Source organism: Lissotriton helveticus, chromosome 11 (assembly GCF_964261635.1).
Source record: "Lissotriton helveticus chromosome 11, aLisHel1.1, whole genome shotgun sequence".
NCBI lineage: Eukaryota > Metazoa > Chordata > Amphibia > Caudata > Salamandridae > Lissotriton > Lissotriton helveticus.
In genome coordinates, this window is record NC_136072.1 from 33,746,702 (window position 1) to 33,763,762 (window position 17,061).

General features: G+C 40.2%; 1 protein-coding gene across 1 annotated transcript in view; it reads left to right on the plus strand.

The window, feature by feature from the left end:
* LOC144790640 (uncharacterized) overlaps window positions 1–17,061 on the plus strand; it is a 552,900-nt gene that overhangs the window by 268,976 nt on the left and 266,863 nt on the right. Inside the window, exon 16 of the mRNA XM_078665372.1 lies at window positions 3,080–3,142. Within this exon, the coding sequence (XP_078521498.1) occupies window positions 3,080–3,142 (63 nt within the window). The remainder of the gene's footprint in view (window positions 1–3,079; window positions 3,143–17,061) is intronic.

A 17,061-nucleotide genomic window follows, 5' to 3' on the forward strand; every position in this document is an offset into this window, starting at 1 on the left:
CTTTGTGCCTCTAGCCTGATCATACAATTTATGAATGGACTATTCCATACCATTCCTCAAGTGCGAGCACCTTTACCGGAATGGGACCTCAACGTGGTCCTTGCACAACTCATGAAAAGGCTATTCTAACCCATTCATAAAGCTGGATTGAAATTCTTAAAATGGAAAGCCGCTCTTCATCTGGCCCTCACCTCAGCCAGAATGGTAAGCTAAATCGAAGTGTTCACCATTAGGAAACCCTTTTTAATATTTAAAGAAGACGCTGTGATTCTAAGAACTAATCCTACATTTATTCCTAAAGTGCCATCACAATTCCACTTCAATGAGCCGGTTATACTCCTGTCCTTTTTTCCGCAACCATCAATGCCTTCAGAGCAAACACTACTTATGCTGTATGTCAAACGTTGCCGTAATTTCTAACATTCGGAAAACTGATCAATCATAGGTTGCCTACTGCCAAGGCAGAGAAGGGACTGCAATAACAGAGGCCACTATTGCAAGACTACAATTCTGCTAATGCCAAAGCAAACAAACCTTTGAAAAGGACAGTGAAGGCTCACTCCACCAGAGCATTTGCCACGTCAGCTGCCCTCTTCGCGGAGTGACTTTGGGAAAAATTCTGTTGCGCTTCAACCTGGAGGATCACTCATACCTTCACGGAGCACTACTGCATGGAGTTCACGCAGGATGCAGATGCAGCAGTGGGTCAGGCAGTGCTTTACCATCTCTTCCATTAGGGTAAGCCTCTTTCTAACCCTTAGAAAGAGTCTTATGTTCTCATGATGAGTTCAAATGCTTACATGTTCTTAATGATGTAAAACCTAACTAGGTAAAGTGTATTACAAGTTACGCAGTTTTTTTCTGTCCTTGCTTATTGCTAATGCTTTGTATATGAAAATGCGAACATACAAGCAATAATGTAGGTTTTCTGATGTTTATATTACGTGCATTTCGTTTCTTGCATCCTCTTATCAAAAAAAAATAAGATGATAATACATTAGGCACAGTTATAGACTTCTAGGTGCCTCTTGTTTAACTCCACTTTTTGGGGTTCACTAGGTTTTAGAAGTCACCCACCATCCACAACAGACAAGATAAAATAGGATATGACTGCTTGCTACTCTGATTCAGGCATGTGAATCTATGAAAGATACCACAATACTGCATATCAAAATAAGTTACTTACCGGTAACTACGGTTATCCAGTATTGGTATCTTTCATTGATTTGCATGCACCCACCCTCTTCCCCGTAGAGGCTGTTTCCATATTATTCAGTAAGATACTCACTTCTCACTTGTGCTGGGAGATTCTGAGGGAAACTGCTTCTGCTAGGAGTGTTCTAGAGGGTGCTAGCAGCTGATTTACTGCATTCAACGATTGGTCGTTTTTTGAAAAGAGTATAGATAAATTATGTTAAACATGGCTCAGGGCCAATATAGCCTATGGCATTACTTAAATACTGCTTGAATTTGTTACCGTGGGACTCCCATCTCAACGACAGGGAATGATTCGGGCATGTGAATCTATAAAAGATATCAATACTGGATAACCGTACTTACAGGTAAGCAACTTATTTTCTTACCTCAGCTGGCCAAAAGCTTGCCTGAGAGGATAAACTTTCATATGCTATTTGATAAGGAATCACAAATAGGGGATCCTTGCCAATTACTGCGCACCTTGGGCCTTATTTAGAGGTTGATGGATGCAGGACAATTGCTACATAAGGTGCATATAGGCCATATAGGTTCTAAATAGACACAATACATTTGTTGAATTTTGGTGGTTGTCCTACATTTACCGTGCTCTAAACAAGGCCTTACATTTCCAAAATGAGAAAACCATTCACAAAAATTGTGTCTCGGGACAAGTAGGAGAGAAGTATAGATCGAAAATTCTTAATGAAATGGAGCCTGTTGAGAGGTAGAGCATTTTGTTCAAAATCACAAAAATAAACAAGGCAGTGCTTCACCTGTCAACTCACATTTCATCAGTAGAGAGGTCGCTCATGTAGGAATATTGTGTAGTGAGAATGTAGTAAAATACTCACCCCTTGACTGGGAATTAGGTGTGTAGATACTCTGTGTAAAGATACAGATTCTAGCCCATACCTTCACCCCAATTACCTGCCTTGAACTGTTTTAGATATGGAATTGCGGAAAACATGTGGAAATTGGGGTTAGTGAATCCAATTCTGTATGTTTTCCATGATCCTGGGTCCATTTCCATGCACATTTTCTTCATGGAAGAAAATTTGTGTGACTACAGGGTGAATTTTTATACCACATAAAACTCCTCTCAATAATTTTATCACAAAATCACTAGAGGCCATGAATCTACAACATTGAGTAAAGCAATGCTTTTATCTCAACAATTTAGCATGTGCAACCTACACGAATACCGCTTCCTGACTGGTGAACAAAACAAAAGATTCTGTTTTAAAGTTGGGTGGTGTTTCGCAGGAGCGATGGGAAACAATAATAGTCCACACATGCCACCCCAGAACAACTCTCAACTCAAGGATTGGAGATCATGAGCTGGAGGATGTTCCAAAGGAGGATGGGGGATGGGTGAGAGAAGAGACAGAAAATGTGGAGTGGTATTCTGGATGATAGGGTTTCTCTGAAGTCTCTAGGGATTGGATATGTCTTGTCTTCAGATTGGTTTCAGCCACTTAGATACAAATTAATGTCTCTTCACTGCAAATATTAACCAATAATTAGTAAAGTTACTGGTCAGGTACTTGTACATTTGGGGACCTGGAATTCAGTCACTTCAGAAACTTTCTTTAAAACCTTGCTGTTGAATTAATTTGACATTTTCTTGATGCCTCTCTGCTCTGGTTGTCAGGATTGAAATGTTTTCAAGAACAAATGAGGTTAAAATCAACTCAGGACAATGTCTACAAATGCACCCTCTCTAGACCAGTTTATTGGTGATTATGGGTTTTCAAAATTCAATGTTTTTGCAAGGTTTGTTTTCTGTTCTATGTTTGGTGCCCTAACCTTTTTCGCAGCTTGCACAGAAGAGCGTGTTGGAATTTCCTGGATGACCCTCACTTGTCTTTTCATTCCTTTACAGGTTTACTCGGATAAAGAATTGGAAGAGAACATTTGGGGGATATGGGATTATACTCAACCTCAGGTAAGTCAGGTTTTCCTTTATCGATAATTCTCAAGATGGGGCAATCCAGGAGAAAGGCTATTTATTCTTGCCTTCTTGTTGATGAAGCCAAGCAATGGCTGTTCATTGGGCGTGGTATTTATGCCCGTCATGATGGATTCAAAGTAACATGAATCTCTCTTGAGATTTTGCAAGTGTCACAATATTTCAAGCATGTTTGAAAATATAATTTGGAATATTGGAAAGGTTATCCAATCGAGAGCAATCATTGGGGACAATATGTATTAAAAAGATGAAGTGTTCTGAGCAATTATGCTATCCTCTAGACTGCCACCAAAGGGGATCCTAATATGCTGAACAAAGGGAAAGGGAGGGTTTTCTGACATTATTGCAGCACAGACAAGACAGTCATTTGGGTAATTCTAAACAAGTTTGGCGGGCCACCTTGGGTTGGGTGGTCGAATACCATGTAATTACCCCAGTGGCTCTTCAACCACTTGAATGGATTGTCATTTGTTCTTGGAGATTTGATTAGAACATTTTGAATCTTATCAGAAAAGAAAGCTTTTAGCTTGGATAAAATATCTCTTATTGAGAAATATATATTTTTGTGCTAATTACAATCCACAGACAGCCTGAGAGGAAGGAGCAAAGAACATTTGTATCTGACAGAGACTACTAGCCTCAAGTTCCTTCACATAGAATTATCCCCAGGTGTAAGACTGGTTCCGGTAAACTTTTGCCACAGCATCCCTGCGCGCCAGGGGCGGGGTGACACCACGCGACCCAGGCATCGTCCGCCTATGTGACGTCAGCTAGGTCACATAAGACCCACCCCAGTGCTCCTACATCCATTTTTCCTTTCCTGCATGCAACGCGGATCTGGTCCTTGCTACGGGCCTGTTTGGGCCCTCCTATTTCCTTCCATTGTCCCTTCTTTTTGTGGAACAGTGTGTGAATGCCTTCAGGCTTCAAGACTTGCACGTCGTGTGGGCGTTTATGTCGATGACCAATCCTCAACTCATTTGTATGTGGTGTTAGGGGGAGTATCATGGCACCACTGATTGTGTGGCGTGCCAACAGTTGAAGCCGAAGTCGAGGCTAGAGCGCCGGATGAAACTTCTCTCTGCGCGGCTCTCCATGTCAATGTCCTCCCCTGGGTCTGCTTTGGTGGACGACTTCAGATACGGCCGTGGTCATCGTCCTCGCCCTTCTCCGATGTCACGTGAGCGTCACTCACAGGTGGGTAAGTGTCGCAGTTTGTCCCCGGGGGCTGGGTTCGGGCCTGCTGGGGGTGTGGGCTCTCCGTGGGTGATGCGGCCCTGCCTGTCGTCCTATCCACCGTTTCCCGATGCTCCGATGCTTGGGCTTCGAGAGTCCAGATGGAGACATATGCGGCGGCTTTGCAGGCCTCGCTGGCGTCTCCTCTTCCTGCTTTCCCCACTGGGGCATCAGAGGATCCCTTGCCTTGCGCGGGACCCTCCGCGGCGCCACCGGCGGCTTGGGCCCCTGCGCTGACTGGTTTGGATACAGGCTTGGAGGATGCAGTGCTGTTGGGGTGCGGCTCCTCTGGGGCACCTCCTTCAGACCACAATGTCTCTGCCTCGCCGCCAACTCCTGCGGGAGTCCCTGTGGTGTCACGGGAGGTCGCAGGTCTCTGGTTGCAACCCCGAGCCCCTCTCGGTCCTTTGACAAGGTGGTCCTGTCTAAGGCCGGGGTGACGCCGCTACGGTGCCGGCAACGGCTGGACCATGCGGAGCTGCAGTGAAGTAAGCAAGCCTCAGCAAGGCCTACCAGTGCAAGGGGTTCGCCCTTCTCTGCACAGAGTCCTCAGACCATAGGAAGAAGTTGGCACAGAAACTGGAATATACAAAAGCATAGTTTATTAAACCTTTAAAGGTGGTACTACAGTCCACACAACACCCTTCAGTATTGCATAGAGTAGCGCACCAAACTAAAACACATTGCCCCTTTTATACACAAAGAGGGGGCTCAAAAGAAGGCGGTACAAACATGGAGCATGATTTATGACCATATAAGGACATTTCAGAACACAATCGATACATGGGTGGAGTTAACAGTTCTTGAGACCCCCAAAAGCACATTCCTATCTGACACTAATCACTAACAGATGTGGACTCTGCTGGGCATGCGCTAACACACAAAGGATGCTAATTATAGCCTGTTGCTTGGCAGATTCCAAGTGCAGTTAGCAAGGAGGTAGGACAAAACCCGTGGCAAGCACATGGCAATGTATGGCATACAAAATGGCCGCCACAAATACAAAACGGAGTCGGTTCAATTGCTACGACAATGGCCAAATACAGCATGTCTTCTGCTAATGCTTTACCTAATCACAGTTGATTTACAACAGACGACCCTTTCAGCATTAGTTGAAGACATTTGACTTTCTAGGATAAGCTAAATACTCATCCCTTATGTCAATAATCATCATATCAGCTACTTCTTTATTTAAACAATTCTGCATCTTGATTTCTGCAACATTTCTTCTGGTCGGTATGCAAGCAGTAATGCACATAGAACATATCATCGGACTACACTGGATACACACACAACATGTAAAGATTATTGCAATTATTATACATAGAGCAGTCAATACTTTACAGCCCCAAGCAGAGATTAAAGTCCAGAACCATCCTGCAAGAGTCCACATACCATTCTCTGTGTGGAGGTCTGCAGCGATCTTATGGAGTTTATTGATCGCTTTATACACTGATGGTGTGTGATCTGGGATGAACACACAGCAACTACTACCTATATTGTGACATGCACCACCTCTATCTGCTAACATAACATCTAGAATCATTTGGTTATGTAAAGCAACGATTCTAGCAATTTGCAATTCTTCAGTGAGGTTTCTTAGGGCTACAGCTGCTTGATCTGTAACAGCTTCTACAACTCTAGTTAATAGTCACACTTTTCTACTATTTATTGCAGCACGTACAAAAAAGAACAATCCTAAATTAAAGTCTATATACTGTTGTAGGCTAGTGTCTGTTTGATCTACGTCATCAGTATTCAAGGTCCTCTTATAACGATTTACAGTAATATTGCTGAATAGTTTAAGATCTCGATGGTACAATGCAGGTGCCAGAAACACAGGAGGCAACAAAAATGATACATAACACACTCCTGACCATCCAGCTGGTAGTCGGTAATATCCACAATTCCCACATACAAAATACTTGTTATGTGAAGCTAAAAAGGTACTATTATTTAATCCATCTATATTCAAAACAGTAATACAATCACTAATCCCAAAAGGAATATGTCCATTGCTCTGTACACATAAGTCTGCTTGTACCTGAGTGACAGAGATAACGAAATGTTCACTTTCAATAGAGTCTCTTGTGTTGGTGAAGATATATAGCGTTGAAATATTGTCCGGTCGATATTCCTCCCACACCCATTTAGTTCCATTCGCTTGGGGATACCCATCTTTGTCTTGATGACACTCTTTATTCAACCGGAAAAGAATTCTGCCCACTGTAGGCTTCCTAGTTGCAAAAAGCAGGGTATACCAGGCTCGACAGGAGCCATTATGCGAAAAAGGGAGAGGTATAAACGGTGTTCCTCCCTTCTTTTGATGTGCAGGCATCATCCTGATGGAGCGCTAATTTCTTCTGGTAGTTTCTCAATGCAAAACCTTCATGCTACCTCTAATTTACCGTTCAAAAGGTGTTGGGCCCTTCACACCATGTATTACCTTCAGGAGATTTAAATAAACCTGAACAGTCAAAAATGCAATTTTATTATTCACGCCAATAAAGAGAGTTGTTGAGTATTTAAAGGGTTTTATTTTCTAGTCAAAAGTTAAGTTTTTCTCTGACCCTTTATTCCTTAGTAAAATATCAATCAGGTTACAGAATTTGGAGAACAGGAAAAATAGCATTAATACAGAACACATTACAGTCTGCATATAAGCATAACATGTAGGGAAGAAAATGTGGCGCAAAATTTCAGTCACAATTCTTAAAGAAATTCTAAGAAAAATAGTCTTGCAAAGCTAATCAATAATTAAAATGCAAAAATCTCCCATTAAGAGAAATAAATGCATAAATCAAATAAATCTTTTCAGACCTAATTAATTAGTCAAAGCATAAACTCAAAGTTTAGCATCTAAATCTAAAGAGCCTTTCTATCTGTTGCTGCTGTGCATCTCTGTGTCTAAATAGCAAAAAGGAGGGAGACAGCCCGCCCTTCACCAGACCTCAAAGGAATGTGGCCTGCAGTGCCAAGATATGACGTGGAAGCAAGAAACCTCCCCCTGACTCTCCTCGGACGCACCTCCCCTTCAGCAATCTCCCGGGACGTTTCGCGTTCCTAACCCATAGAAGCCAGCTGAGCTGAGAAAGCCAGCCCCCATCCAGAGAGGACATTATTTTATACTCTAATTATTGGCATACTACACAAAGATGTAGCAACTTTCAGAAAAACCTGTACATGATTGGTCAGTCATGATGGCATGAGTTCTCACTCCCCTGACTCATTCTAAAAACCTGACTTCACCAGTTTTAACAAAAGCAGCATACACGAATAACTACATTTATAAACATTTGCAACATTTACTAGGAAAAATGTTTCATTCTAGTTCTCTTACTTCCCTTCTCAGCGAAGTCAAATGGATACTTTTAACTAACTGGTACATTGGAACAGTCACAAGAATCTACAGTTCAAGATGTCCTTCACTTCTTGTCATGAGGAAAGCTGCCACAGTCTGCGCATGCTCCCTTCTCATTAAATTGCAAGCCATAGCCTTGATGGATTCACAGGCAGCCATGTTTTGTGTAGGCCCCAAAAATAAAACAAACACAAAGATAATATTAATTTCATGTAAATGAGCCCATTATGTTCCCCAACTCCATACTAATACCCCTTATAAATGTTTACCTAGCCAAGCTATTAGTATAAAGCTGCTTTTTCTAATTTGTGTACAACATGCAAAAATGTGCAATGTGTAAAATAGCATTTTCATGCATTTAGTGTAAAATTTAAAAGCACACACAATTAATATAGTGCACACAGCAACATGCATTAGTGTAGTGTTTGGTGCATTATTAATTCACACACATTATAAAAAGAGGTGTTATTAACTGAAAATGTTTATCAAAATATGCAACAAGTCAAAGTCTCTTAAGACAGGAATAGTTGATTTTAGATTACATGGATGAGCTGGGAAGAGAGAAACACATTCTATTAATCTTCAAAGGTAAAAAGGCCACTTTTCTCCACATTGCAAAAAAACACATGTTAATTCAGCAAAAGCATTTTCAGACTGAATAGGCCTCACTTTCATATTTTTCATGTGCCATGTTTTTAATTAGCACCAAAATGTGCGTGGCAATTTCAATGCAGTTTGTCTGTAGCACAAAAATAAAACAATGCCTGACTGCAGATGGAATCTGCTCCATCAATCCACCCTTCTGATGATTCAAATCATAATAAAATAATTTATCATTCATCACACATATTTAATTTCACAAGTGACAATTTCTTATTGCAAAAGCTGAGCATATAACAATGTTACTTCTATGTCTAAGGCAAACACAAGTTTTGTCTATAATCAGATCATATATAGCCAAACTCAAATGTTTTAGTGCAGAGTTCTGTAAGTAGCTTCTTGGAACAGTTAGTCTTCTTTAAAATAAGTAACTAAAATAATAAAAAAGGAATTCAACAGGACAGTTTCAGCATTTCTTTGCTCATTGTCATCAGCTTGTCATCAGTATGGCTCATACTTTCCATGCAAATTGGACTACTTAGGTGCTGAGAAACTCTTGACAGAGCACCATCAATCCTTTGCACTTTTTCAACCAAGGCCTTTCACTCTTATTTTCACTTTGATCAGATTCAGATATTTCACCACAGCATCTCTCAGATTAAAGCTGTTGCACCAACCATTATGCAGATCTTCTGTAGCAGTGGCAATCTGGTGAGAAACTGCACACTGTACATCAACCAGACCTACACAGCAATGACTAGTGTTCTCCTCCGTGTTTTCCACAAGTGCATTTGCATATGCATTTTCAAGCCACTTTAGTGTTGCTGAAACACAGTCTTTTGCAAAAGGTAACTCAGTGCTGCCATTGTGTTGCTTTATTATGCTTGACACTTCAGGCAGATAGCTGCAATCCATTCCTTGTCCAATCTGTTGTTCTGCACTTATTATCTTTGAGACCACATTATGATCTGATTTCAGAGAAACTGGCAATCTATACCTGGGCATCAGTCTTTGCAATAACACTTTTGCCACTATGCAGTTGTCACTTTTCTCAAAAACAGTTCTGATACAACCCTGTTGTTCTGCTTCAAAAACATTTTCTTCAGCCTCTTTTAATTCAACTGTGAAGATTCCATTGAATGTATGTGCTTACAGAACACAAATTTGTGCAACTGAATTAGCATTTCTCTCTCCCATGACAACAGTGACTCTCAATTGAGCAGATATACTGCATGTTATGGTAAGGGCAAACAATTTCGAATTTTGGGCTGGGGTAATTTCTAAAAGCCATGAAGCTTTGACAACATAATGTATAAGGAGCACAGCATGTGCTGCTTCTAATGTGTCACCTTTGAAACATGGGCCATCTACAAAATGGACATTGTTGGGCTGACTCAGACATTCATCCTTAAAGTCTGAATTTGGCTTTATGCATATTTTCATGATATTTAGACACTCATTTTCAGTTTCATCATAATCCAATTCATTTGCTGACATTTCTGTGAAGTTAGGGTCAAAGGTCATTGGGCAATACATCACAGACCTTTGAACACAGTCCTCTTTTTCAATAGGCAATGAGAGAGCGCAGCCCTCCCTCTCACTGCAAATTAGTGTATTTTCTTTCAAATAAACTTTCATTCCTAGTGCTGGGGTGCGACATTTTTTCTCTTTCAACTCTAGGAATGCATTTGTGCGGTTGTTGTCCAATGGAAGCGGATCAGACACACCCTTGTGTGTCAGCCTCAGTAAAGGCTTAGCCACTAGGGAAAGGTTTAGTAACCACTCTCTACAGCAGCTTACCATTCCCAAAGATTTCCTGACTTCTTTCTGAATTTGAGGTGGAGTCATCTTGGAAATTATTTCCACCCTCTCTGGTGACACCTTTCTACCTCCCTTTCCAATTTTGTGTCCCAGACATTTATCTTCTTTTTGACAGTACTCCTGACTATTCTCGTGCAATGGCACTGTGACATGAGCTTTGCAAAAATCAATAAAAATAAGCCATTCTTCACCACATGGAATGTGAAAAAATATATTGGCTGGGTTCGGTACCACAGGACAACATGGAAAAAATATGCTTTTAATCTCCTGCACTATTCTGTTCTTCTCATTTATTTTCTGTGAACCTATGATCAGAAAGTTACACAAACTTCTAATCAATTCCATCAAAAATCCTTTTATTGGTAAAATTCCTGCAACTGATTCTGTTCCTGAATACATGTCATCTGGTTCAAATTTTAATAAGACATGTTCTGCACATTTTATTAATCTGGCATCCTTCTCTGTGAACTCTCTTATTTCTGTGTTTATTATTTTTTCCAAAGCAGAAGGTAATTTTTCAACTGTCTTTTCTGAAAACAATGCTACAACTGTCTCTTGTTGGGCCATTTTAAAATGTACATCCTCATCAGGAATCTGAAAAATAACATTATCTGGTGTATAGTATTCTGTGCTGTTTAATTTACAAAACAGTTGTTTTTCTACTAGGCCGGAGTCACAGACAACAGTTTTGCAGTTTTCCACAAATGGGCCTAATTTTGCTGCAAATTCTTCTAACACTGTGTTTGTAATTTCTCTGTTTAAAACTCCTGCAACTAAATCTGGACTTTCCACTGCCTTCACAATGGAATTTGTAAATTGAGAATTGTGAGTGTTAAAACTCTCATTTGCAAACAAAGCAACCTGTTTGACTGGGTTCTCATTTTGTCTCCGGAAATAATCCACATTTGCTCTGGACACCTTATTTAAATTAATTTTAGCATTTTCCATATTTTGTGGGACCATTTGTGCTTGCCAAATTTCTGCCATTGGTACCTGTACTGACATTTGCATTTGCTTAACTGGCATACTTTGCCCCTGCATTTCTCCATGTTTTTGTGCATCATGTTTACATTTATTTTTCTTCTTCCGATGCTCAAATCTGTTATAAAGATGACAAAAGGACACATTTTCCAGCAGTACAACATCCATACCTGAATTTGCACTAACCAAAACACCTTTACTTCCATCCTGTGCTCTTTTAATCTGTACCCAATCAACATCCTTTGCTGGCACTCTGCCCTTCAGGAAAATAATCACTGCTATATTTTCCTCCATAACAACAGAAAATGATGGTGCATTCATGCAAACCCTTTTCATTGTCTCTTCACTTGGCCTTTCCACAAATTTAGATTCAAACCACAATTTAGTCAGCATGGCAATATAAAAGAACATTTCCAAATTAATGCACAACTCTTTTAATATTTCATCAAATCCATCTACTTGTGGGTAACACGGCATAAATTTGTCTCTCAATTGTGGGAATGTGTTCAGAAATGCTGCAAGTTCACTTTTATTCTGTAGCATAGGAAAATACATTTCTCCCACCTTTTCTCTCAATGAGTAAGCAAAAGCTTCTCCCTCATTCTGCTTATTATTTTTCTCAATTATATCTGGTGGCTTCTTTTTCTTATCCATTTTCCTTGCTAGATCTGGTGGTTTCTTTTTCTTCTCATGTTTTCTTGCCCACTTGTCTCCTAATTTCTCAAACCCATTGCATTTAAACATATATTTTATGTCTTCAATGTGCAAATGCATTCCTGAAGAACACATTTTGTCATTTGCTTCATCATCCATGTGTCCACATAAACTTTTCTGAAATGGAAAACTTCCTGAACCATCAGTTTCATATTTTTGAGCCAAATCTGTCAGTCCATTATGTGTAGTTAATGCACATGCAGCTGTTTCCTTACTCAGGGAAATTAATTATTTTTCTGACACTGGTTCACATTTTCACTATTTAAACAGCAAGGACTGTTAATTTCTTCATGTTCACATGTTCCATTTAAAACACTAAGCTGTTTCTCTTTTTCAGGGCCTGTGTTAATATGTTCTCCCATGTTTTCTATCTTTTTAATCACTGCTGCTTCCTCAAAGCAGGTTTGAGAAATCCCATTTTCAAATACATTTATTTTATTCTGGGCTGCAGATGTTGTAAATACCATTTTACTCTCATCTTTTAGTGCTTGGGGTACTTTCTGTTCAATAATCTGTGTATTCTGAGTTTCTGAAATAAACCCTTCCATAATCACTTTTTCTGCAGCTCTTTCAACCTTTTCAGTAGGGACCATATTAATTGGGACAGTCATAATTTTTCTAGGCACTATCTGTGCATCTGCAGTTAGCAATTCTTGGACTGAATCAGGCACATTTGAAGCAGTAACACCTGGAGGTATAAATGTCATTACTGAATCAACAGGTAATGGGTCAATATACAATGTCTGCACAGTTTTCTCAGTCTGTATTTCTCTCTGTTCAACAGAAACAGTAGCCCCTGTGGTTTTTACTGGTGCACTATTTTCAGTATTTTTCATGGGAACCACATAAAGTGGTGGACACTCAGTTAACAATGCATCCATTATTTCATCCCCTGAATCATTATTTATTTGAAGCTCTTTGTCAGCATTAATTCCCTTCTCCTGTATCTGGTGCTTTACCTTTTTATCCTCACTTGCTTTCTCTCTTGCTGCTTTTTCCCACATGCTGAAGGCCTCAAATTGTGCAGCTTTAGATGGTGTCTTTATTTCACATAACACTTCCCTTAATTTGTCAATAATTTGCAATTCAAAAGTACCATCTTTTGGAAACCTCAAAGCACCCTCTTTTTCAGTAATCTTGCACCATTGGTGAACCCACATACATGTACTTTGTCCCAAATTGGTAGACATAAAATACACAGGTGTTCCTTCAGGAGCATCACCAATAAAAAACGAATTGTTCACTTTACCTCCTAACAGCTTCTTTAAACCTTCAAACTTTTTCATTTTTGCAATAGTTCAATGCAATTTCTTTTTTCTAAAGCTGTCAGTCTCACTTTTAGTCAGTTTTACTCCTACCACTGACCCTCCACAAAATCTTACTGCAATATTTTCTTAATCAATAACTCTGTTAGTAACAACATAAATACATTCGCTACTCTGTCCGTTGTGCTAAATAAAGGATAGATTTATATTCAGTGTGAGTAACACATTCCGCTTACCCTTCACAAAGTTTCTTCTGGTAGTTTCTCAATGCAAAACCTTCATGCTACCTCTAATTTACCACTCAAAAGGTGTTGGGCCCTTCACACCATGTATTACCTTCAGGAGATTTAAATAAACCTGAACAGTCAAAATGCAATTTTATTATTCAAGCCAATAAAGAGAGTTGTTGAGTATTTAAAGGGTTTTATTTTCTAGTCAAAAGTTAAGTTTTTCTCTGACCCTTTATTCATTAGTAAAATATAAATCAGGTTACAGAATTTGGAGAACAGGAAAAATAGCATTAATAAAGAACACATTACAGTCTGCATATAAGCATAACATGTAGGGGAGAAAATGTGGCGCAAAATTTCAGTCACAATTCTTAAAGAATTTCTAAGAAAAATAGTCTTGCAAAGCTAATCAATAATTAAAATGCAAAAATCTCCCATTAAGAGAAATAAATGCATAAATCAAATAAATCTGTTCAGACCTAATTAATTAGTCAAAGTATAAACTCAAAGTTTAGCATCCAAATCTAAAGAGCCTTTCTATCTGTTGCTGCTGTGCATCTCTGTGTCTAAAGAGCAAAAAGGAGGGAGACAGCCCGCCCTTCACCAGACCTCAAAGGAATGTGGCCTGCAGTGTCAAGATATGACGTGGAAGCAAGAAACCTCCCCCTGACTCTCCTCGGACGCACCTCCCCTTCAGCAATCGCCCGGGACGTTTCGCGTTCCTAACCCATAGAAGCCAGCTGAGCTGAGAAAGCCAGCCCCCATCCAGAGAGGACATTATTTTATACTCTAATTATTGGCAGACTACACAAAGATGTAGCAACTTTCAGGAAAACCTGTACGTGATTGGTCAGTCATGATGGCATGAGTTCTCACTCCCCTGACTCATTCTAAAAACCTGACTTCACCAGTTTTAACAAAAGAAGCATACACGAATAACTACATTTATAAACATTTGCAACATTTACTAGAAAAAATGTTTCATTCTAGTTCTCTTCCTTCCCTTCTCAGCGCAGTCAAATGGATACTTTTAACTAACTGGTACATTGGCACAGTCACAAGAATCTACAGTTCCCGATGTCCTTCACTTCTTGTCACGAGGAAAGCTGCCACAGTCAGCATGCTCCCTTCTCATTAAATTGCAAGCCATAGCCTTGATGGATTCACAGGCAGCCATGTTTTGTGTAGGCCCCAAAAATAAAACAAACACAAAGATAATATCAATTTCATGTAAATCAGCCCATTATGTTTCCCAACTCCATACTAATACCCCATATAAATGTTTACCTAGCCAAGCTATTAGTATAAAGCTGCTTTTTCTAATTTGTGTACAACATGCAAAACTGTGCAATGTGTAAAATAGCATTTTCATGCATGTAGTGTAAAATTTAAAAGCACACACAATTAATATAGTGCACACAGCAACATGCATTAGTGTTTTAGATAGCTTTTCATGCAAAAAGCATTTAGTCCCCTGTGTAGTGTTTGGTGCATTATTAATTGACACACATTATAAAAAGAGGTGTTATTAACTGAAAATGTTTATCAAAATATGCAACAAGTCAAAGTCTCTTAACCTCTTGGATGCTATGGGAATTCCCCTGCTGTGCTGGGATTTCGCGATCCTCGCACATTCATGACGAGCTGGGCTCGTCATGAGCGTAGCAGGAGGCTACTGCATGACGAGCCCAGCTCGTCATGAGCGTCGAAGGGGTTAAGACAGAAATAGTTGATTTTAGATTACATGGATGAGCTGGGAAGAGAGAAACACATTCTATTAATCTTCAAAGGTAAAAAGGCCACTTTTCTCTACATTGCAAAAAAACACATGTCAATTCAGCAAAAGCATTTTCAGACTGAATAGGCCTCACTTTCATATTTTTCATGTGCCATGTTTTTAATTAGCACTAAAATGTACGTGGCAATTTCAATGCAGTCTGTCTGTAGCACAAAAATAAAACAATGCCTGACTGCAGATGGAATCTGCTCCATCAATCCCACAAATCCAACAGTTCGTAGCATTTGTAGCAATGTGGGTATGGTGTAGCATCTGAATAAAAGTGTTTAAGGTAGGATTGTCAGTGTTTCAATTCTTGATATGGGAGCGTGAAGAAATAATGCTCCTCAGGTGTCGGTGTAGTAATAACAAACAACTCACAAGCAGGAGTTATCTCCTCAACAGACCATGTTATTGTTGCCACAATCATCAAGACAACAATAAACCCTACAGCACAAAATATCTTCTTCTTTTCCATTTTTGACGAAAGCACAAAACAATTCTTACTGAAACTAAAGTAGTTGTCAGAGCTCTTACCCCTGGGCAGCCGTTGATTTCTTCACCACGGGCCAAGACGGGTGTCACTACTCTAATGCAGGGCTGATCCCCCCCGCCACATCGGCTCTCCGTTTCACTAACCCAGGGACCGCCCAGACAACTTTCACAATACTGCAGGCTCTTTTCTTGGCCTCAAATTATATCTCGTTGCTCCAGAAATTGTCGGGTCTCGGAAGAACTCCTCAGATTCCTCAGGTATCACAGCACGGCCTTTCTCCGCAGTCAGAACCTCTCGATGATCGGTCAACACAGCTGGCTCCACCAAAGCAGAATGCACTCTCCGACAGTGCACACCATGGATCCAGTTCTTCCGATTGGTGACTCAAACCGCTGTCCTCGTAGCGAGTAACACTTGCTCAGGTCGGCACCACCTCAGTTCCAGACTGCTCGACCTCTCAAAGGACTTCAGGAGAACGAAATCACCAAATCAGAGATCATGGCCTTCACCTGTAGATCTGTCAGGGAGTGCTTCTCGAACCTGTTGATGAATAGAAACCAAGTTATCAGTTAATTGTGCCAAATAGTCATTCATTAAGACACAAGGTACATCATACAAAGAACTTGGTTTAGGAACCCCCCAGATATTCATGGGCCTACCAAACAGGATCTCATAGGGGGTGAGACCTGTTCGAGAATGAGGCACTGGTCTAATAGACAACAATGCCAGTGGCAACGCATCTGGCCAAGTCAGAGAAGTAGAAGCCTGTATCTTGGTTAATTTCAGCTTCAGAGTAGCATTGTATCTTTCCACCAATCCTGCTGATTGCGGGTGGAACATTGCATGGAACTTTTGTTTGATCCCTAATCCTTTCAGGACTCACTTGATAACGTTTCCTATAAAATGAGGTCCGTTATCACTTCACAAAAGTCTACAAACACCATAACGAGGAAAAAATTCCTTCAAAAGCACCTTTGCCGTAGTAATTGCAGTATTGTCCTTTGTAGGGTACGCCTCAATCCATTTACTGAAGGCACATACCACCACCAAGATATACTTCAGATTATTGCAGCGTTCAAGCTGAATATAATCTATCTGCAAAACTTCAAAAGGTGCAGTTGGTGTAGCAAACCCTCCTGCTGGAGTTCGTGTCCCTTTTCCAGTATTGAATTGCAAGGAAATCATGCAGGACTGTAGTACTCTCTTAGCTGTGCTAGCAATTTCTGGATGCTCCCAAACTTGCGTAAGCAATTTCACTATTGCTGAAGCTCCAACATGTGCTAGCCCATGTGCCATCTGAACCATAGGTTGTACAAAAGCTATAGGCAACTTTCATTTATTATTGTTTTGCTAACAACTTTCATCATCCAACTCTCCATCTTTAGACCATTGCTCCCGTTCTTTATCAGAAGCG